Below are 22963 nucleotides of genomic sequence, written 5' to 3'. Positions count from 1 at the left end.
GCTTTCTAGCCCTTCAAGAGAATATTATATCTGACTTATAAGGAGTCCAGTGCTGCAGCCAACACGCAGGACCTTACTGCATTTGCTTGCCAGTTTTGTTTTGTAGATCGAATAAAATGCCAAATCAGTTGGGTTTTGTTTTGAGTACTGATTTTAATAATAAGATAATATCCTGCAACTTACACAAAATGAAGTTACAGGGGAGGGAAGCTAATTATAGCTGCCTTTATATTTAGTAATCTATTGAAATCTAAATAAGTATTGAAGTTTAGGAATAAACTCTGAGGGGCCAGGTGGTGGTGCACCTGGCTAAGCGCATACAGCAATGCTCAAGGAACCAAGTTCAAGCTCTTGGTCCCCAGCTGCAGAGGGAAAGCTCCACAAGTGATGAAGCAAGTCTGCAGGTATCTCTCTGTCTCTATCTTCTCCTCCCCTCTCAATTTCTGTCTGTATCCAATAGTAAATAAATATAAATATATATATATATATTTTTTTTTTTAAAGAATAGAATCTGATATAACCTTTGTCTACTAGGTGCATAAGTATTATTTCTAGTACTTGATTATAATATTAATAGAATCTCGTGGCTACTTCTGTAGGTGTGAAAGATCAGTTAACCAAAGAAAACGAAGAGCTTAAACAAAGGAATGGAGCCTTAGACCAGCAGAAAGATGAACTGGATGTTCGTATGACTGCTCTTAAATCCCAGTATGAAGGTCGAATTAGTCGCTTGGAAAGAGAACTCAGAGAACATCAGGAAAGACACCTTGAACAAAGAGATGAACCCCAAGAACCTACTAATAAGGTGATCAGATAATTCTGTTTAGAGGGGGAAACATCTTTTTTCTTTGTACTGCATATTTCTCTCCTTTTTTTATTTTACAAAATTACATGTCGACATTAAGTCCACACCATTGCCACCACCAGAGTTGTGAATCATCAGTCTCCCCATCGCAAGCCACCACAGTTCCCTTACAGTTGTAGACATGGGCCATGTACTACATATTTCTCAAGCCAGTCACAAGAGCCTTTGTCATGGTGAATTTTGAGTAGCAAAACTTACCAGAGAATTAACAAAAGTTAAATATTTCCCTGTTATCCTCTAGGAGACTGCTGGGATAGCACAATAATTTATCATTGTCTTTTTATAGGCCCCAGAACAGCAGCGACAGATCACACTGAAAACTGCTCAAGCCTCTGGTGAAAGAGGAATGTGAGTTTTCAATTCTTTTACAGTATCTATGTCTCTTTCAAATTCAAGAAAGATCCAATCTTTGCAGAAAAAAACAAGTTTGTATGGCATTACTAAAGTATACACTAAAGCACACTCCTGCAAAACTGCATTATGCAGTGACCAGTTTGTCGTCCTGGAACACTTCTTTTCAGAGTATTTACCGTCTTTTTCAGCTGGAGCATGGTGACAGAGAGTATCCTTTAGTTTGTGACTGGCCTCTTAGATGTGTTTCCAACTTTTATATTCATATTTTGATTTAATTAAAAGAGGCACAGCTCTAACTGGGGTTCAGCTAAATACCTTTACTTTGTTAGCATGCGCTGCTTGGGATCATTTCCTGTAGCTTTTAATGCTTCACTTCATAACCTCTTTAGTTTGAACTTTGAGGTTTTTAATATGCAAAGGAAGACCAGGTGGTAGTAAGTACATCCAGTTGAGTGCACACATTACTATATGCAAGGACCAGAGTTCCAGCCTCCAGTCCCCACCTGCAGGGAAGAAGCTTGATAAATCATGAGTAAGGGTTTTCTCCCCCCCCACCCCCCATTTTCTCGCTGTCTTATCAAAATGGAAGGGAGGAAGGAAGCAGGAGGAGGGAGAAGGGGAAAGAAAATTGTTGGCCACCAGAAGTAGTGGATTCATCATGTAGGCACCAAACCCCAGCAATAACCCTCCCTGCTGCAGTAAAGAAAATAAACAGTAGGGGGCTGGGCGGTAGCACACTGGGTTAAGTGCGGGGTGATCACTTCACAAGCAGTGAAGCAGGTCTGTAGGTGTCTTTCTCTCCCCCTCTCTTGTTTTTCCCTCCTCTTTCAATTTATCTCTGTCCTAGCCAACAACAATAATAGCAATGGCAACAATAACAAGGGCAGCAACAAAATAGAGAAAATGGCCTCCAGGAGCAATGGATTCATAGTGCAGTACTGAGCCCAAGGGATAACCCTGGAGGCAGAAAAAGAAGAAAGAAAATAACAAGTAATATGTATGATAAGATAAAATATATAGAACTGAGCTCATTATCTGCTGAATCAGTATTAGGAAAAATAGTTCATAAGATCTAGATGTACGGGCGTCGGGCTGTAGTGCAGCGGGTTAAGCACAGGTGTCGCAAAGCGTAAGGACTGGCATAAGGATCCCTGTTCGAGCTCCCGGCACCCCATCTGCAGGGGAGTCGCTTCACAAACAGTGAAGCAAGTCTGCAGGTGTCTATCTTTCTCTCCTCCTCTCTGTCTCCCTCTCCTCTCTCCTCTCTCCATTTCTCTCTGTCTTATCTAACAATGACAACAATAATAACTAAAACAATAAAACAAGGGCAACAAAAGGGAATAAATAAATACTTAAAAAAAATCTAGGTATACTAAACAGATCACTGAACACTGTTCAGGGAACCTAAGCTTTCCTTGTGCTGACATGTACTTTAAATCGAATATGTATACTAATCTTTTATGGATCATTATTCTTGTATTGTCCCTCTAAGTGCCAGCACATCAGACCCACCAACAGCCAATATCAAGCCAACTCCTGTTGTGTCTACTCCAAGTAAAGTGACAGCTGCAGCCATGGCTGGGAATAAGTCTACACCTAGGGCCAGCATCCGCCCCATGGTTACACCTGCCACTGTTACAAATCCCACCACTACTCCAACAGCCACAGTGATGCCCACTACACAGGTGGAATCACAGGAAGGTAAGTAAAGTAATACAGATCTAGTTGGATTGACTGCCTGTTAAAGATGTTTTACAAGAAGGTGATAGTTAACTTTAAGGATAAGTGGGAGTTCTTCTAAAGCTAGCACAAACATCACAGTAAAATGGGCAATGAATATCAAATGTATTCCCCAGGATTCATGCTTTTAATTCCTCCCATTCTTCCTGTCCATATTGCTTTAATTCTAAAAATTTGCTACTGTAAATAGATGACATGTTTTTCTGGGACCAAAATTTTCACTTTTAATGACTTGAAGTCCCCTTAGGAAAGCTTGCTGAACTAGTCAACAACACAAATAAATAGCTTTTCACTGAAGTTGTTTGATCTCAGCATTGTTTTCTCCACTCCGCTACTCATTACAAATCTAATTGATTCAGTTGAATTTGTGCCCTTTTATTCCACTAGCTTCTCAAGGGAGAAAAACTTTTTATTCATTGTTAGTCCCTTTATGTAACCCCTCACAAGTGCTCAGTAAAACGTTGTTGTTGCACTTTCCCTAGATATGTGCATATGCTACGAAAATACAGAATATTTTATTTCTCTACATCTGGTAAGATGGTCAGATAATGACCAATGCAACTTAATGCTTGTTTTATATTAATTAAAAGCTAAGTGATGGTTCATTAAAACTTCAGTTTGGCCAAGGTCTTCATGAAAAAATAATAATTAAATGAAAAATTACTTTTTAAAAAATAAATAAAGCTTTACACTTATTTCAGTCTCTTTTTTTGTTTATCTTATCTGGCCATAATTTAAATATAATATTAAGTGCAAAAATAGTTTCCAAAAGTTAAGTTAATTCAGCTTGCTTTGCACTGTTCTACTTGTCACAGAGAGGCAAAACAGTACAAGAATACGTAATACATCTCTGCCTGTTGTTTTTGTGTAGTAAGTGGTAAGATATGTATACATATAACTGCAAAAAATGTTACCTATTACACATAATAAGGAAGAATACTAACAGCTTTGTTAAGACTTTTTACATAGTAAATATGATTTTTTTTTTTCTTCAGCTATGCAGTCAGAAGGCCCTGTGGAACATGTTCCAGTTTTTGGAAGCACAAGTGGATCTGTTCGTTCTACTAGTCCTAATGTGCAGCCTTCAATTGCTCAACCCATTTTAACTGTTCAGCAACAAACACAGGCTACAGCTTTTGTGCAGCCCACACAACAGAGTCATCCTCAGATTGAACCTGCAAATCAAGAGCCAGCCCCAAATTTAGTAGATGTTGTTCAGAGTTCACCAGTTGAGCGGCCTTCTACTTCCACAGCTGTGTTTGGCACTGGTAAGGGTAATTTTTATTTTATTTTATTTTCATTTATTTATTATTGGATAGAGACAGAGAGACACCCACAGCTCTACTTCCCCACTCGCGAAGCTCCCCCCACCCCTGCATGTGGGGATCAGAAGCTTGAAGTCTTTGCGCACTGTAGTGTGCGCATTTAAGGAGGTGCGCCACCACCTGGCCCCAAGGGTAATTTTTAAATGGAGTTAGTCTAGGCCTGTGCATTTATAGCTTTTTAGCTATAAATTCCCGTATTAGAATGGGAATACTGTATCGTAACAAATTTATTCATGTTTATTACTGAATATCATTAGAATACTTTTTCCTCTAGTTATTTTTTAAGCGATAAAACATATAACATTGCTTGTCATTTAATTCAGGACTTATTATCTAAATGACATCTGAAGTCAAGAGCATATAATGCTTTTTAAATCTAAATACATAGAGTGAACTTTTTACATTGTATATTTAGATAGTCTAGATATATTCTACAGTGTAGAAAGCCCTAGAAGTTTTACAGACTATAAAAGTCTCTGTAAACTTTGTGAATAGCAGTTATCTATCAATACAATAGGGAGATGTGTTGATGGTCTAAGACCATTGACTGATAATGTAAATTGCTCTTTGTTTACATACAGAGTAGCAGAACAAATTGTATTGATCTGTCCAGTTAAATGTTGAATGTGTCTTTCTTTAGTTACATGACGCAAAGGTTTTTTAATTAATGTAATCAAAACTGTTATCAGACTAATTCAGTGTTTTATTTATGCACTTTTAAAGTTTCAGCCACCCCAAGTTCTTCATTGCCAAAGCGTACACGTGAAGAGGAAGAAGATAGCACTATAGAAGCATCAGACCAGGTCTCTGATGATACCGTGGAAATGCCTCTACCAAAGAAGCTGAAAAGTGTTACACCTGTAGGAACTGAGGTAGCTAAAGGCCTTTTTATTGGGAAATTAATGGTTTACAGCACAATTGTTGACACACCAAGATCCCAAGACCCTCTTTATACCTTCTAGCCTCTCCCTCCCCAGAATCTTTTGCTCCAGTACAGTACATCCCACTCAGTTCGGGTTTTGCTTTGTTGTTTTCCTTTTTTGTCCTTGTTTCTTTTTCTCTTCCCCTGCACCCCTGCCTAATTCCCTTTCTTTTTTACTATCATTAGTAAACGGACCTTTTGGAGCCAAAAATCCATTACTTCTAGAAAACTCTCTTGTTGAACTTACTACAAAGTTTCTGCTGACAGCCAGATAATTTTTGCTGTTGTTTCCAGCAGTGCTTTATATCCTTTACACATCTTTAATGATCATATCCTGTCTCAGTTTTAAAAACAAATTCCACTTCTGAATTGTTCAGAAAATATTGGAAGTTCATAGTTTTGTGGACATTTTTAAATTAGCTGCCTTCTTTTCTTCAGATTTACCAAAATTATATTCTTGCTTTAAAATATTTTCTTTATTTATTGAATAGAGACAAATTGAGGGTGAAAGGGAGAGAGGGAGCAAAAGCATTACTTCACCACTTGTGTGAAGCTTTCCCCTTGCAGGTTGAGAATAGGGGATGAGGGGGGAGACAGGCCCTGGAACCTGGGTCGTTGTATACTGTAATGTATACACTCAACCAGGCACACCACTGTCCAGTCCCTATTTCATTTTCTTCAATATTAAATTATAATTAAGATTCACTATTAAACATTAACACTAGTACTAAATTTTATCAGCATATACTTAATGTACATAAATTTGATTTACAATATACTTAAAAAGAATGTGATTCGCTACCTTTATAAATATATGTTCATTCTGATATAACTCTTCTTAAAATTAGATGTAACTTTCGTTTTACTGGCAATAGCAGCTGAACTCTTCATCCAACAATAACAAACTTGTGTATTATGATTCAGGAAGAGGTTATGGCAGAAGAAAGTACTGATGGAGAAGTAGAGACTCAAGTATACAACCAGGATTCTCAGGATTCTATTGGAGAAGTAAGTGAAACATATTTAAAGTAACAAAATTGTCACTTTTTCAGAATTTGCTTTGACAGACTAGCCCTATTCAAACTAACCTTATTGAACTTAATTATAATTTTGTTATAATTAATAACATATTTTTAGAATTAGGACAACTGCTTTGTTTCAGTCCTAATTAGTATACTACTTCCTAATTTTTACTTATTTATTTTCCCTTTTGTTGCCCTTTTTGTTGTTCTTGTTATTATTGTCATTGTTACTGATGTCGTCATTGTTGGATAGGACAAAGAGAAATGGGGAGAGGAGAGGAAGACAGAGGTGGGGGGGAGAAAGACAGACACCTGCAGACCTGCTTCACCGCCTGTGAAGCGACTCCCCTGCAGGTGGGGAGCTAGTAGCTCGAACCAGGAACCTTCATGCTGGTCCTTGCGCTTTGTGCCATGTGCACTTAACCCACTGCGCCACCATCTGACTCCCACTACTTCCTAATTTTTATTAAAGAAATTATATTAATTGCAGATTTCCCAAGTTAAGAGTCGGTAGTAAAGAGTACTCTTAAATTGAAGAACAAATGTTAGTTGAACTTGGAGCGAACTTATGGGCCCTTTTGTTGAGTTTCTATTGTTGCCCTATTTCTCCCTTTAGAATCAAAATAATCTGTGAAAGAAATGCATTTTTACCCTTCAGGTTTGTTGTTGTTGTCATGGGGGGGGTCTTGTTTTTGCCACCTGGATTGTCTTTGGGGCTTAGTGGCTGCATTACAAATCTGTTGCTCCCAGCAGCCATTTTTTCCTTTTAATTTGATGAGACAGAAATTGAAGGGTAAGGGGAGGGAGAGAGAGAGCATATTGCCAGAGTACACACTCTATGCCTGCTAAATTGCTCATGAAACTTCCCCCTGCAGGTGGGGACCAAGCGCATGAACTCGGGTCCTTGTGCACTGTAATGTGCTCAACCAGGTGTGCCACCGCCCACCCCTTGAAAACTATTATCCTAACAGATGAGAAAATTGAGGCATAGAGATAATGACTTGCTTACAGTAACACAGATTCTAAGTGGTAGAGTTAGAAATGGCTACTGCTTTATTTTTTTCAGAGTCTATGCATATCCAATATTGATGCCTCAGTGAGAATTCCAAAAAGCAAGCAAGCGGGGAATTGGACAGTGGTTCACCTGATTGAGCATACCACTCTTGCTGGACAACACTTATCTATAATGTTATATAGGGGAGATAGCATAGTGATTAATGCAAAAGACTTTCATATCTGAGACCCTTGAGGTCCTAGGTTTAAACCCTCTTACCACTAGGAGCCAGACCTGAGCAGCAGTCTGGTTAAAATAAAAGAGAGAGAGATACAGAGATACACAGTTTTGACAGATGTCTAATGGATATGTTTCATAATATAGTTAATGATCTTTCTCTTTTTCTTTTTTTAATTTCTTTATTCGGGAATTAATGTTTTACATTCAACAGTAAATACAATAGTTTGTACATGCATAACATTTCTCAGTTTTCTATATAACTACAACCCCCACTAGTTACTCTGTCATCCTTCTTGGATCTGCATTCTCCCCACCCACCCACCCCAGAGTCTTTTACTTTGGTGCAATACTCCACTTTCTCTCTTTTTTTAGAGGCATAACCTAGTAAGATTTTAAATAATTCTCCTTAAAGAGGACAGTTAAACCCAGGGGCTAGTGGCTAGCACACTGGGTTGAGCCATACATGTTATGATGTGCAGGATCTAGGTTCAAGCCCCTGGTCCCCACCAGCTGGTGGCAAACTTCACTAATGGTGAAGTATTGCCACAGGTCTCTCTCTGCCCCTTTCCCTCTCTGCTCCCACCACCACCCCTTTCCCTCTCTGCCCCCACCACCCCTTTCCTCTAGATTTCTCTGTATCTCTCTCCAATAAATAAGTAAAATATTTTTAAAGAAAGAAACCCAAAGATTTAGCATGTATTTCAGATTAACTTTTGCTTTTGAAAACTATATTTTAAAAATGAAATGCTAACTGTCCATAGTATTCTTTGGTATTTTCTTAGGTCTAGAATATCTCACTGATAGTTTCAGGTATACTTGACATTTTAACATCTTTGTATTTCTTTTTAAATTTTAAAGGGAGTCACTCAGGGAGATTATACTCCAATGGAAGACAGTGAAGAAACATCTCAATCTCTACAAATAGACCTTGGACCACTTCAGGCAGATCAGCAAACAACAGCTTCATCTCAAGATGGTCAGGGCAAAGGAGATGATGTAATTGTAATTGACAGTGATGATGAAGAAGATGACGATGATGAAAATGATGGAGAACATGAGGTAAATTTGGAATGAAGTTAGCCAATGTTTATAAGTTGTTTGATGAAATGTTTTTTCCTTGGAACTACTACTGCATCTGATTCTCTTTCAGTTTAAATGGAGCATTTGTTTTGTTTTGTTTTTATCCTGACTAGTTGTGAAACTGACATTTTGTAGTGAAATTGAGAAAGGAACAAGTAGTGGAAAAGTCCCCATTGTTTTGAGTGTGTTTTTGTTTGTTTTGTTTTTAACAGTTTTAACTTTTAGGACTTATTAAATTTGTTACACTAACTTTAATTTTACATTAAATTTAATCTCAACTCTTAATGATAAGTGTCTGGATTGGGTGGGGGGGGCAGGTCTTTTTTATTTCTTTTTGTGGTAGGTCCCTATGATTCTTTTCAAAAGTAAACAAGTCACCTCTGAAATAGCTCACAGGATAGGGCACATGCCTTGTCATTCACATAGACCAGATTTGAGAACTGGCACTACTTGGGAGGGTCTGTGGTTTGTGTCTCTCTCTCATGAACAAAAACAAAACAAAAAAGTGGCCTAGAGTGGTGAAAGGGCACACACAAAGCCCCTGCTCCACCAAAAAAAAAAAAAAGAGAGAGAGAGAAGAAAAAGGGAAAAAATGGTACTAGTTAGAGTATATTTTAAATGAAACTTTGTTTTATTCTGAGTTCATCCTTATCAACACCTTATTTTAGTTTTTTTTTCACTTACTAGTACTTTTTTAAGCAATAATATAATTTTGTCATTTCCTCTGCTTTTAAACTTAGAATGAAATTGAACCACCTGATACTCATTAGAAATTCAATAACATCAATAATATTTGAATTGACCTCATATAAAAAGAACTAAAATTCAGAGCTGGTCATTCTGGTGAATTGCAGTGAGCTTCTCACACAATTTTGATATTTGCTGCCACTGAACTGATCTCTGCAGCTCTCTGGACACCTCCCGGGGTCCTGATCAGTGACATGTGGTGACAGGATTTGCCAAACCTGTGTGCACATCCTAGCTCTATGTTGAGATTCAGGTTTCTCTGCCAGGATTATGAAGAAGATGAGGAAGATGATGATGACGATGAAGATGATACAGGGATGGGAGATGAGGGAGAAGATAGCAACGAGGGCACTGGCAGTGCTGATGGCAACGATGGCTACGAAGCTGATGATGCCGAGGTAACAACGAGAATGAAGAACATCTGTTCTCTAAAAATTCACTTAGGAGACATGCTGTCTTCCTAGGCTATAAAAATGATCTGTATTCTCAGAACACTGAAACTTCATCTACCTTTGGAATTGTTTGTTTTTGTTGTAGTTCAGTTACTATTTGCTTAGTTTACACTTTCTCATTATGGCTTTTTTTTTTTTTTCCTCTTCTTCCTAGGGTGGTGATGGGACTGATCCCGGTACAGAAACAGAAGAAAGTATGGGTGGAGGTGAAAGTAATCAAAGAGCTGCCGATTCTCAGAACAGTGGTAAGTTTTGTTTTAGTTCCTCTTAATGAGTAGTTTTGCTATTCTCTGAGTAGGAGTGCATTTAATTATGTAGATTATAAAACTTGGTTTATGAATTGGCAGGCAAGAGATTGGCTTTTGGAGTCAGAGGTTAAAAATAGAGATTTTTTTTTTTCCTTAAGTCTACTAAACCAATTACAACCAGAAGGGGTCAATCAATCTAATCAACAGCATGTTTTAAGATGTGTGGCTATTTAAGCCTTGTGGTATTGTCCATAATATTTTTTCCAATAAGTTAAAAAAAAAAGTTTTTATCATTGTAATACTGTGTTAAATGTTTGACAAAGACAGAGAATACAAAAATGATAGAAAATAATTCTCACTTAAAAATCATTTTACAGTGCATTTAAAGAATCAACATAGTATTCTGAGAAATAAAATACCGAGTCATATCATTCACACAACCCAAATTTGAGCCCCAGGTATACCACATGGGAGTGTTGTGGTGCCAGGGCAAGAAGCTTCTGTGCTGTTATATCTCTGTACATTTAAAAAAAAAAAAAAAAAGGTCAGCCCACAGTGGTGAAACTCTGGTAACAACAAAATAAAGTGCAAAGTACATACACATTTGAATTTAGGTAAAGTAGGGTTAAGTAATCTTCTTGACTTTAAAATTTGTTAAGAGAAATAGTAAAGAATGATGAACCATAAAGGCCAATATCAAATTTTAAGGTCAATAAGGAAGTAAAGAGTAAGATTGATTGTGATTTGCGTTTTATACAATATTTAGTAGATTTAAGAAATTCCTTTTGATCTGAATTCAAGCCCTCACTCCCCACCAGCAGGGGAAATACTTCATCTACAGTGAAATAAGTCTGCAGGTATTTCCCCTCCCATCTCCATTTTTCCTGTCCTATCAAAAAAAAAAAAAAATAGAAGGAAAAATAGCCACCAAGAGGAATGGATTTGTAGTGTCAGCACTGAGCTCCAGGGATAATCTTGGTGGCAATAAAAGAAGTGTTTTTGGAGTGTCACATAGTTTTAGCGTGTGGAATTTTTGCTCTTTTATTTCATTATGTAATATCACTAGAAAAGTAAGTCTTTTTATAAATTTTTATTTATAAAAAGGAAACACTGACAAGAACCATAGGATAAGAGGGGTACAACGCCTCACAGTTCCCACCACCAGAACTCCGTATCCCATCCCCCCCCCCATACCTTTCCTATTCTTTATCCCTCTGGATGTATGGACCCAGGGTCATTATGGGGTGCAGAAGGTAGAAGGTCTGGCTTCTGTAATTGCTTCCCCGCTGAACATGGACGTTGATCCATACTTCCAGCCTGTGAAGACTTCTTTTTTATAATACAGATTGACAGTCTGGATTAAATCAAATCAATGAATGATTGGCTACACTCCTAGTAGCTACAGTTTTCTTAGCCACTATACTTATATTGAATCATTTAATTCTTGGAATACTTTCAATTTTTGTATCATGTGTGTTTAACCCAGTGTGCTACTGTTCGGCCCCTGTTTAATTTTTTATTAGTGATTTAATATTGATTTATAAAATTATAAAAATAATGGGTATAATTCCACACCTTTCCCACTACTAGAGTTCTGTGCCCCCATTCCCTTCATTGGAAACTGCCTTAATTCTCCCAAGATCACATGTGGTTGACTTTTATTTCTGTAATTATATTTATATGTATTTGCCCATTTTTTTCTATAGTCCTGCCTTTTCTTCCTTTTTTTCTCCCCCTCCCTTCTCCTCTCCGGGTCCTGGTGGAATTGGAATTCAGAGCCCTCTTGGAGTCTGGACTAAACTTCTTTATGGGGTGCAGAAAGTGGAAGATGTGGCTTCTGTAATTACCTCTCTGTAGGATGTGGGCATTGGCAGGTCAGTCCATACCACCAGCCTGTTTCTGTCTTTCCCTAGTGGCGTAGGGCTCTGGAGTGGTGAGGTTCCAGGACACATGGGTGAAGTCATCAGCCCAGGAAGTTTTGGATGAAATCATAATAGCATCTGCAACTTGGCTGAAATGCAGTGATAATAAAGCAAGGCAAAATGTTTAATGAACAGGAACCATAAAGTAGGAATAGAGCAGATGGGAAAATAGGGATTTTAGGGTATATAGAAGCTAGGAAGTCTATTTTAGGTATTTTCCTAGGGACCCATGACTGGTAATTTTTGCTGGAGTTTGATGGCTAATCTGCAGGTAGATTAAAAATGTTGTCTGGGAAGATAGTGTCAGTGTTGAGAATAACAGTTTTATTTAATTTTTTTGCTTTTTTGCCTCCATGGTTATTGCTGGAACTCGGTGCCAGCACTACAAATCCACTGCCTCTGGAGGCTTTTTTTTTTTTTCTTTTTAATGGGATAGAACAGAGAGAAATTGAAAGAGGAGGGGGAGAAAGATAAGACACCTGCAGACCTGCTCCACTACTTGTGAAGCAACCGCACCCCCACCCCCTGCAGGAGGGGAGCCAGTGGCTTGAACCAACCAGGCTCCTTATAGGGGTCTTTGCACTTCACACTATGTGTGCTTAACCTGGTGTGCCACTGCCTAGCCTCCTTTCAAAATTAGGAGCTACTCTCTGCCCTAATCCAACTTTCTAGCCCTTTTCTGAATTCTGATACTATCCTTTCAGACAACATTTTTGTTCAACTCCATGTTAGCTATCAAACTCAGGCAAAAGGTACAATAATCATAGGCCCCTAGGAACATGCCTAAAATGGACTTCCTAGCTTCTTTCCACCCTAAGATATCCCTATCCTCGTCTGCTCTGTTCCTACTTTTTGGTTCCTGTTCATTAATCACTTTGTCATGGTTTATAACTTGCTGCCGTTCAGCTACCAGGTTGCATATGCTATTATGATTACATCCTGACTTCCCTGGGCAGACAGCCTCACCAGTATGCCCTGGAACCTCACTTTTCCAGAACTCTAGCCCACTAGAGAAAAAGAGAAATAGGCTGAGGGTATAGATCAACCTGCCAATGCCCATGTCTAGCAGAGAAGTAATTACAGAAGCTAGAACTCCCACCTTATGCACCCCATAAATAATTTTGATCCATAGAAATAATAGGGGGAAGATGACCAAAGGTCTCTGAACTCCAGCTCCGTCAGTACCCACTGAGAGAAGAGGGAAAAGGGAGGGACATCTGCATGTAATAGTAGATGTATGTGTGACTTGGAAAAGAAGAGAAGATGGAACCATAGGGGGAAAAAGGTGTGTGGGGGGCCAAATATATACAAATATAGACAGATAGTTGTAGAAATAATAGTTAACCCATATCTGCAACCTTAAGAGTATTGCTATAGCTTACAATGGAGGGATTGAGTATTCTGGTGATGGGAACAGGGCAAAGTTGTACCCCTGTTATCTTTTAATTTTATAAAAATAAATTAATAAATAAAATATTGAGAATAGGACTAGGAAGCTGGATCAGGGCAGAAAGTAGCTCCCAAACTTGAAGAAAATATATAAATATAATTAACCGTTTACCACATCAATCTGACCCGGGGCCCATATCTGTTTATATTTAGCATAGGAGCCTGTATGACCGCTGAATCCCTGTCGTTCTGTGTTCACAGTACATGGCCACAGTTGGGAACATTCTAGGCTGCACTCATTTCAGGACCAGTTTTCCTCAAGTGGCAGAGTAGGATGACCCTGCCTCCCTTCAGAGAGCGGGGCAGTCCTTACCATTGTTACTTTATGGTGAGGATATGGTCCTGAAGAAGCCCACAAGAGGGCTTATAATGACATGGTGGGAACAACTTCAGTTGCTTCTACCATGTATGTAGAAGACCCAAATATCTGAAGGATCACTGAAATTCAAAATTTATAAAAATGTTATATAGCTTTTCCACAGTCATTCACCCTGTTTGAAGACAATACTGATGTTGTGGTCTGACCTTTAGGTATTTTGCTTATAACTATAAACCCAAGTTTTTTAAATTTCTATCTTATTTTTTATCAGGCAAAGTGCTTTATGTTTGTTATTTCAAATCTTCAGAAAAGCCATTCTTGCAGACTATATTTGTCCCAGTAATAAGCAAAGAGACAAAGAGATTAAGGGATCTAAGGCCATGCATCTGATTCCTGATGAATCACTCATTTTCTGTAGGTCCACCATACTCCATTGGTTTGCTTCCAAAAATATCAGTGAATTAAGTTTTCCTATGGCAAAATTTATACTTTTAGAAATCTTACAAGTATTTTTGTGATAAATTTCATTGTTCAATATAAGCTTCTCTTTTTTGTAGGTGAAGGAAATACAGGCCCTGCTGAGTCATCTTTTGCCCAGGAGATTTCTAGAGAACAGCAGCCATCATCAGTTTCTGAAAGACAGACCCCTCGCGCTCCTCAGTCACCCAGACGCCCACCACACCCACTTCCCCCACGACTGACCATTCATGCTCCACCACAGGAGTTGGGACCACCAGTCCAGGTATCCAAAGTATTGGACTGTCTGAAAAGTAAACTTGAATAAATCTTGGCATCCTCTCCATTACTTTCTACTTTTGGATTAATTACTTTGGTACTAGAGAAGTGTAGGTGTGCATGTGTGTCTGTGTATGTCCCTGTCCCTCACCCTCCCTCCATGTCTCTATTTTTAAAAAAAGACTTTCACAAGCCCACTCTCTTGCACCACCAAACTAAAGTTGAGCTGTGCCCTGTTTTTTTTTTTTTTGAATTGTTGTTTAAAACTGATGTCTTTAGTACAAGATAATAGCAGCATTTCCTGAGAAAATATCATGATTATATAATCTGCTAACATCTTGGTGTTTTTTAAAACCAGCATAATAAGATCTATATATCGATAACTGGTGTTATCTCATTACCTAACTCCTTTCTGGACACAGAGAATTCAGATGAGTCGGAGGCAGTCCGTAGGGCGTGGGCTACAGTTGACTCCAGGGATAGGTGGCATGGTAAGTATCTACCCATAGGACATAACTGACTCATTGATTCTCCAAGTATCTGTGTGTGTTTGTTTTTCTGCCATGTCTGTTCAGTTCTTGCTTTCTGTTTTTGTTACAGCAGCAGCATTTTTTTGATGATGAAGACAGAACAGTTCCAAGTACCCCAACTCTTGTGGTCCCACACCGTACTGATGGGTTTGCTGAAGCAATTCAGTAAGTTGATGGCAGGGAAAACTGTTTTGTGACTCTCGGATTCTTCCTGTTTCCCTACAAATTGGTTTACATTTGATTGGTTAGTTCTTACTGAGGGCCTTTTATTTTTCTCTCTCTTTTTTATTGAGCATGGAGGCTAAAAGAGCTTAAGGATACAGTATTTGGGAAAAATTATAAAGAGGTGAAGAAAGTTAAGCTGCTTCCATCGGGGATTTGAAATTTAAAGGTCTGGGAAAGTCATCCAGGTGAGAGAAGATAACAGCACAGGCATGATTCGTATACACAGAAAGACAGTGCTGATTGTTTGCTTATTTTTAAAAGATCTACTGGGCAGGGTAGATAGCATTATGGTTATACAATCAGACTCACATGGCTTGAGGCTCTAAAGTTCCAAGTTCAATCCACTGCACCACCAGAAGCCAGAGCTGAGCAGTGTTCTGGTTAAAAAAAAGGTAATACTAAAATAAAGATTTATTTATTTTGCTGTGTATGAAAGTAAGAGTTGTATATGAGAAAGATAAGCCAGAACACCACTCTGCTACATAGAGAATCAAACCAGACCCTCAGTCATGCAAGTGCAATGTTTTTTGTTTTTTTCCTCCAGGGTTATTGCTGGGCTCGGTGCCTGCACCATGAATCCACCGCTCCTGGAGGCCATTTTTTTCCCCCCTTTTGTTGCCCTTGTTGTAGCTTCGTTGTGGTTATTATTATTGCCCTTGTTGATGCAATTCGTTGTTGGATAGGACAGAGAGAAATGGAGAGAGGAGGGGGGAAGACAGAGAGGAGGAGAGAAAGATAGACACCTGCAGACCTGCTTCACCGCCTGTGAAGCGACTCCCCTGCAGGTGGGGGGCTGGGGGCTCGAACTGGGATCTTTACGCTGGTTCCTGCGCTTTGCGCCACATGCGCTTAACCCACTGCGCCACCGCCCGACCCCCTGCAGTGTTTTAACAGTAGTTATGTCCCAGTCAGAAAAAGGGCAATTTTTTATGCTTGGTTGTAAGTCAGAAAGTGAATAATGACATCTAATGGGATGGGGTACATGTTTCAACATGTACTGTTGGAATTTTTATACACCTAAAGAGCCATCCAGTGAACTCTCTCATAAGAAGTGAGCTGGAGAAGTAACCTGATTTATTTATAACTGGAAAAAACTTAAGTTTCAGGGGCTGGACTGTGGCACACCTGGTAAAGCACACATCTTACCATGCTCAAAGGCTCAGGCTTGAGCCCCCGCTTCTCACCTTTGGGGGGAAGTTTTATGAGCAGTGAAGCAGGTCTGTAGGTGTCTTTCTTTTTCCCTCTCTACCTACCTCTACGCTTTCAATTTTTACCTATGGTCCTCAAGTGAAAAGCGAGAGAACAAAAACTAGCCTTCAGGCGTGGTGGAGTTTTAGTGCTGGCACCTGCTGACAATAAAAAGTAAATATATAGATAAAAATTAGTCTCACAACTTCATTCTAATTCTTTTTTAGTTGTTGTTAGGTCTTACATTGAGTTAATGTTGCTTTCAGTTTCTTTACACAGAGATATCCAGCAAATACCGAGTTCTAAGGCCTAGTTCAGGAGAACTAATTGTTATTTATATATAGAAATCACATATAGTATGAACCACATGGTTCACATTACTAACTCCATTGGCAGCTGGTATTTTGAAGTATTTGTATAAATACAAATTTCTTTGTCAAATTTAGTTTCAGGATTTTCTGGCAAACGCTAGTAGTAGTAGTAGTCAGGATTTTCTTATCTGTGCTTTTTCTTCCCTTATCCTATATTCTTTTCTACAATGTGCCTTAAGCAAAGCAGCTTTCAATTGATTTTGTTCTGTTTAGCTCCCCACAAGTTGCTGGTGTTCCTCGATTCCGCTTTGGACCACCTGAAGATATGCCCCAAACCAGTTCTAGCCACTCTGATCTTGGCCAACTTGCTTCTCAAGGAGGTAAATAGCTAAATAAATTATTAAATATCCTAGATTTATGTGTATTCATCTGTAAATTATACTGATGTGATTTTTTTTTTAAAGAATAAATATAAAGTTGTTTAATCTCTTTACTGATTTAGGGGGAAAGCTACAATATACTTACTATTTTTAAACATTTTCCTACATATAAATCTTTCAGTCAGTGGTATTGTGAGTTCTTTGAATATAAGAGCCAGATTTTACACAAGTATCTGTTCTGATTCCTAGTATAATGTCATTTCTGTAGTAAATATTTTAGAATGCTTGCTTAATAGGAAATATAGGTACTAACAGATGTTTTAAAGTTCCTGGAGGAAATACTGTTTATTTTCTGTTTATAGACTGACATAAAATCCAAGTTAAATGTGTAAAACTAGCTGCATATTTTTACTAGCATTAAAAATCAAACATGTACTAAAGCAACGTAAGTGGAGTAATAGTAGTTGTTTGGATATGAATTATGCTATTTAGGGAACTAATTACTTTTTAATCCTCAACTGGTATCCATATAATATACTATACCATACCTCCAGGAAGCTCATAGGCATTTTGTAAGTAAATAGGGAATGCTAACTGCTTTCACATAAATTCAAAACAAAAGATTAACCTGAAGCCCTCATGTAATATATTTTAGCCCTTGGTACTTAGTGATGTTGATTCTATACTCCCTTAGTCTACCATTGTGAAATTGTGACTGGCAACATATACATTTAAATTCTATGTGGTATTGTTTTACAGGACAATTCCTACACTTAGAAATAGATGTAAGCTAAATTGGAATTTTATTAAAATTTATTTATTTTGCCTCCAGGTTATTGCTGGGGCTTGGTGCCTGCACCACGAAGCCACTGCTCCTGGAGGCCATTTTCAGTGTTTTTTGTTGCCTTTGTTGTTGTTTTTGGATAGGATAGAGAAAAATGGGACAGGAAGACAGATGGGGGGAGAGAAAAATAGACAGCTGTAGACCTCCTTCACCACTTATGAGGTAACCCCACCACCACCACCGCCCCGCAGGTAGGGAGCTGGGGGCTCGAACTGGGATCCTTATGCCAGTCCTTGTGCTTCTTGCCATGTGCGCTTAACCCACTGCACTACTGCCCGGCCCCACCTTTATAAATTTAAGAAAGTTGATTAACTGTGAAGTTCAGTTTCTTTGGTGCCTGAGTCATGAAGGTCATTCTGCATAGCCTATGTAACCAGTGTTGAAGTCCAGTTTCTTTATTACAAAGGGGAATAATAATACCTTACAGTTCCGTGAGAACTAGATTCTAGTATAGTACCTATAGTTCATAGGTAGTTAGTTATGAATACTGTTCACTTATTTAGGAGTATGCATAGCTATTTTCTAAAGGTACTTAAATTATTGTTAGGGAGTGTATAGGCTGTATTTATCTTGTATTTATATTTTTGAGAGTTTGACTTTTTCTTCTGAGATCAGGTGAGATCAGGTGTGTTCAGGGTGGTATAGCCATAGGTTAGGTTGACTTTTTCTTGATGGCTAAATAGGGATTTCAACAGGGCCTGATGTCTACTGGTGATTTCTTCCTTTAGACACCTAGCATGCTTACAATTTTATGTTCTTTCAATCATCCATTAATGTTCAAAATTGTCTTTAGGTTTAGGAATGTATGAAACCCCCCTTTTCCTAGCTCATGAAGAAGAGTCTGGTGGCCGGAGTGTTCCCACTACTCCCCTGCAGGTAGCAGCCCCAGGTAGGTGCCAAGCTCAGATACAGAGCTGTTTAACAGCTAAGATGGAAGCCTGGGTAAGAATTAGATTACAAAGTCCACTTTGTCACTGCTTTTCTCTGGTCTTTCGTAGTGACCGTGTTTACTGAGAGCACCACCTCTGATGCTTCAGAGCATGCCTCTCAGTCTGTTCCAATGGTGACAACATCCACAGGCACTTTATCCACCACAAATGAAACAGCACCAGGTGATGACGGTGATGAAGTATTTGTGGAAGCAGAATCTGAAGGGTAAATGTGTATAATTTTTGCTTTTCTAAAATTGAAAATTTTTACACTGGCCAGAATGGGGGAAAAATAAAACCAAGCCATATATTTTGAAAGACTTACAGAAATTATTTACAGAAGACAAACACTTTTTCAAATGGTTACCTCTTCTGAATACTGCATTGTATATTCTAAAGCAGCATGTTTTGCCAGAAATCAGTGCTCCCTTCCATTAATGTAATGGCCTGAACTTTTCTCCAAGAAAGAAGTCTTTCTCTGAATAGGAAATGAATCATTTTCCATTTAGTAATGGACTCTCAAATGAACGTTTATTTTTTGTGTGCTTAGAACTTGGCGTCTGAAATACTGACTTTTTAAGTTACCTCCTAGTAGTTTTTTAAGACCTGACATTTTTAGTACATCAGTTATAAACAAAGTTTAACAAAAGAAAGGCAAATGAAGCCTAGAGAAATAGCATAATAATGGCTATGCAGAAGGCTTTCATGCCTGAGGCTCTAGGGACCCAGGTTCAGTCCTCAGCACCTCTATAAGCTAGAGCTGAGCAGTGTTCTGGTCTTTAGAAAAGACTAATTTTGTAGGCTGGGTTCCTTTGTTTATTTACTTTTATTTTTTTAAGCTGATTGAAGGAAGTAATTTTATGGAAAGAAGCATAGGACTGTTTGGAGAGAAGTTTAACTTTTAAGACAAAAACCTAATTATCCTAAAGTGCAAAGTCGGACTGTTTCATAGCTTAACTAAGAGAATGCAAGTTTCCTAAGGAGACCTCAAAATTTGTGTTTTATTTAACACTGGTTTTTTTTTGTTTGTTTCTTAGAGTAATCATAGGCAACATTAGTATATGGGGGGGGGGGAGTGTTACTTGTGCGTCAATATATTGCTACTCAACTTTGGGGATATTACAGACCCAGCTGAGAATGTGTGTGCAGGGCACTTTATATTTGCCATTTGTAAATCACACAGTATCTCTGCAGCTTATTTTATCTTTCAAGTTAGAACACTCAGGGTCAGGAGTCTAGGCAGTAGCACAGTGGGTTAAGCGCAGGTGGTGCAAAGCACCAGGACTGAAGTAAGGATCCTGGTTCGAGCCCCCGGCTCCCCACCTACAGGGGAGTCACCTCACAAGCAGTGAAGCAGGTCTACAGGTGTCTGTCTATCTTTCTCTCTCCCTCTCTGTCTTCCCCTCCTCTCTCCATTTCTCTCTATCTTCTCCAACAAGGACAACATCAACAATAATAACTATAACAATAAAACATGGGCAACAAAAAGGAATAAATAGATAAATATTAAAAAAAAAAAAAGGATACTCAGGATCAGAGAATGTTAGATTAGCTTCTTTATATAGCTAAGCTACACATACAGGAACTAGTTCAGACTAGATTTGATCCCTTGCTGCAGGCCTTTGCTCTTCACGCTCCACAGTCTCATATCCAGTACACAGTTAGGAGACAGATGTTCCAGGGTCACAGTTAACTCGTAATTGTACTAAAGTGTGCAAATGATAAACACTTGAGTAGATTCAAATTATTGCCGTACTTTTTTCTCTGTCACTGGCTTTTTGGTGCTCTTTCTGGGATAGGATAAAAGTAGAGTTGTGACTACTGAGCCAGGAATTTCACATGCCAACCACCTATCTATTCTGGACTAGAACCCATGGTGGGTGCCTCGTCTGTTAATAGGAGCTGTGACTATTGTGAATTATTTTATTTTGCTGTTACTAATTCTGGATAATAATAAATCTGTGAATGTCAAGAATAAGGAAATAGTCCTTTGTCAAAGAAAAAAAGCAAATGGGGAGTGTGTTTTAGTAAGAAGAAATATGAAGAATAAACAAGTAAACCTTTCTTTTCCCCTGCCTCTTTAAAAAAAATAAATACATGTTGTGGGGCCAGGTGGTGGCACACCTAGTTGAGTACACATGTTGGAATCCACAAGGATTCAGGTTCAAGCCTGTAACCCCCATTTGCAGCAGCAAAGCTTTTCGAGTGGTGAAGCAGTGTTGCAGGTGTCTATCTCTCCTTACCCTCTCAATTTCTCTCTTATCTCTACCCAATAAATAATTTTAAAAGAATACATGTTGTGACCTTTATCAGAGCCTGCACTATTTGAGTTATAGGGAACCTGATAAGTCACATCAAAACCCAGTTTGGAAACAGTCGGGATATATTCTAGAACCACTACTGTATTTTCTAATTAATATGTGTTTTTTCTTTCTTAGTATTAGTTCAGAAGCAGGTCTAGAAATTGATAGCCAACAGGAAGAAGAGCCTGTTCAGGCTTCCGATGAGTCGGATCTTCCCTCCACTAGCCAGGACCCTCCTTCCAGCTCTTCTGTAGGTAAGACCCCTCACTGAACTACAGTGTAATAACGCTTGGTATTGAAAGTAGGGCAGTTAATACCCCTATAAAGTGTTTCAAGTGGAAGAAAAAATGTATGTCTCTCACTTTAAAGCTGCTAATAATTGAACTTAGTGAGTAAGGCATATCAAAAGCTGGCATAGGCTGAGAGCTAGATTTCTTGAGCTTTTGCTTAGTGGGGAGCACAAAGGGAAAATCCTTGAAGGAAAATAAAGGAGCTACTTCTCAGTGGCATGTAAACAGTAAATTGAAACAACCTTATTGCTGATAAGGAGACACTTTCATTATCTGAAGAGATCAAATTAAACACTGTATTCCCTTAAACCAACACTTAATCCCAAGCAAAAGTGTAACTCTTTAATTCTAAGAAGACTGAAAGAAGGGAAGAAGCTGCAGAAGAAGAGTTAGAAACTAGCAGGGAGGTTGGCTCATGAAATTCAGTAAAAGAACCTGTTTGCACAACATGAAAGTACAGGGCAAAGGAGCAGGTGCTGACCAAGAAGATGCAGTAAATTATACAGAAGATAGAGCTAGATCATTGGTGACCATGACTAAGATCAATTTTCAAGGTAGACAAAACAACATTATACTGGAAGAAGATACCATGTAGGACTTTCACTCCTGAAGGAGAGAAAACAGTGCCTGGTTTCACTGATTTAAAGAACAGGCTGGCTCTTGTTAAGGCTAATGCAGCTGTGGCTTGAAATTGAAGCCAGTGTTCATTTGCCATTCTGTAAATCCTAGGGCGTGCCTTTGCTCTGAAAACGGACAGCCTGGTGACAGCATGCCTGTCTACAACCTGACTCACTGAATATTTTAAGTCTACTGTTAATACCTACAGCAAACAGCACCAATACCTACAGCAAACAGCACCAATATTCATTATGTATTAGTTGGATGAATGAGAAAAATCAAGCACCTTTCAAATAAGGAGATTTGATTTTTTTTTTTAATCCTTTTTGATTTTTAAGTATCCTCCATTAAAAACAACTTTCAGGGTCAGGGATGCAGTTCAGTGGTAGAACTTAAGCTTTAAATTAAGTCCCTGGAGCGCGCACACATAACACACACACAAAATCCTAGATCTTGTAAGTAGATAGGGGGCAGGTGGTGGCACAGCCAGTTGAGTGCACATGTAACACTGCACAAGGACCCAGATTCAATCCCCAGTCAGTCCCCATTTGCAAGGAGAAAGCTTCACAAGCAGTGAAGCAATGCTGTGGTTTCTCTATCCAATAAAAATAAGTAAAATAATAATAAATGTCAAAAAAAATTTAAGTAGATAAACACGTCTTTTAAATCTATACTTTGATTTAGTACTTTTATCATTATAACTGTTTTCATGTATTTTAATTTCTTGCATCTTAATTATTGTCTTCTTAGATACTAGCAGTAGTCAGCCAAAGCCTTTCAGAAGAGTAAGACTTCAGACAACATTGAGACAAGGTGTCCGTGGTCGTCAGTTTAACAGACAGAGAGGTAAGTTTCTAATGTTGGGTATGTGATCCAGTGTGAGAGAGTAAATAAATGAAACAAGTTCTCATTGCTAAATTTCCAGCTTTTA

At 38.5% G+C, this 22963-nt stretch overlaps 1 protein-coding gene across 5 annotated transcripts in view; it reads left to right on the top strand.

The window, feature by feature from the left end:
- Window positions 1-22963, top strand: part of TPR (translocated promoter region, nuclear basket protein) — a 67595-nt gene that overhangs the window by 43934 nt on the left and 698 nt on the right. The window contains exons 35-51 of one of the 5 annotated variants that reach the window (XM_060197842.1): window positions 600-805; window positions 1152-1213; window positions 2712-2920; window positions 3955-4227; window positions 5008-5156; window positions 6131-6214; window positions 8321-8521; window positions 9556-9687; window positions 9896-9986; window positions 14237-14421; window positions 14837-14905; window positions 15018-15109; window positions 16942-17048; window positions 18686-18781; window positions 18891-19047; window positions 21260-21378; window positions 22783-22878. In XM_060197842.1, coding sequence (XP_060053825.1) covers window positions 600-805; window positions 1152-1213; window positions 2712-2920; window positions 3955-4227; window positions 5008-5156; window positions 6131-6214; window positions 8321-8521; window positions 9556-9687; window positions 9896-9986; window positions 14237-14421; window positions 14837-14905; window positions 15018-15109; window positions 16942-17048; window positions 18686-18781; window positions 18891-19047; window positions 21260-21378; window positions 22783-22878 — 2328 coding nt within the window. Of the gene's footprint in view, window positions 1-599; window positions 806-1151; window positions 1214-2711; window positions 2921-3954; window positions 4228-5007; window positions 5157-6130; window positions 6215-8320; window positions 8522-9555; window positions 9688-9895; window positions 9987-14236; window positions 14422-14836; window positions 14910-15014; window positions 15110-16941; window positions 17049-18685; window positions 18782-18890; window positions 19048-21259; window positions 21379-22782; window positions 22879-22963 lie in introns of those variants that run through there. The other 4 variants (XM_060197843.1, XM_007523803.3, XM_060197844.1 and 1 more) reach the window with 4 other exon arrangements.

This window comes from Erinaceus europaeus, chromosome 9 (genome assembly GCF_950295315.1).
Source record: "Erinaceus europaeus chromosome 9, mEriEur2.1, whole genome shotgun sequence".
Taxonomy (NCBI): Eukaryota; Metazoa; Chordata; class Mammalia; order Eulipotyphla; family Erinaceidae; genus Erinaceus; species Erinaceus europaeus.
Note: the sequence above shows the minus strand (reverse complement) of the source record. Positions and strands in the feature narration are given on the sequence as shown.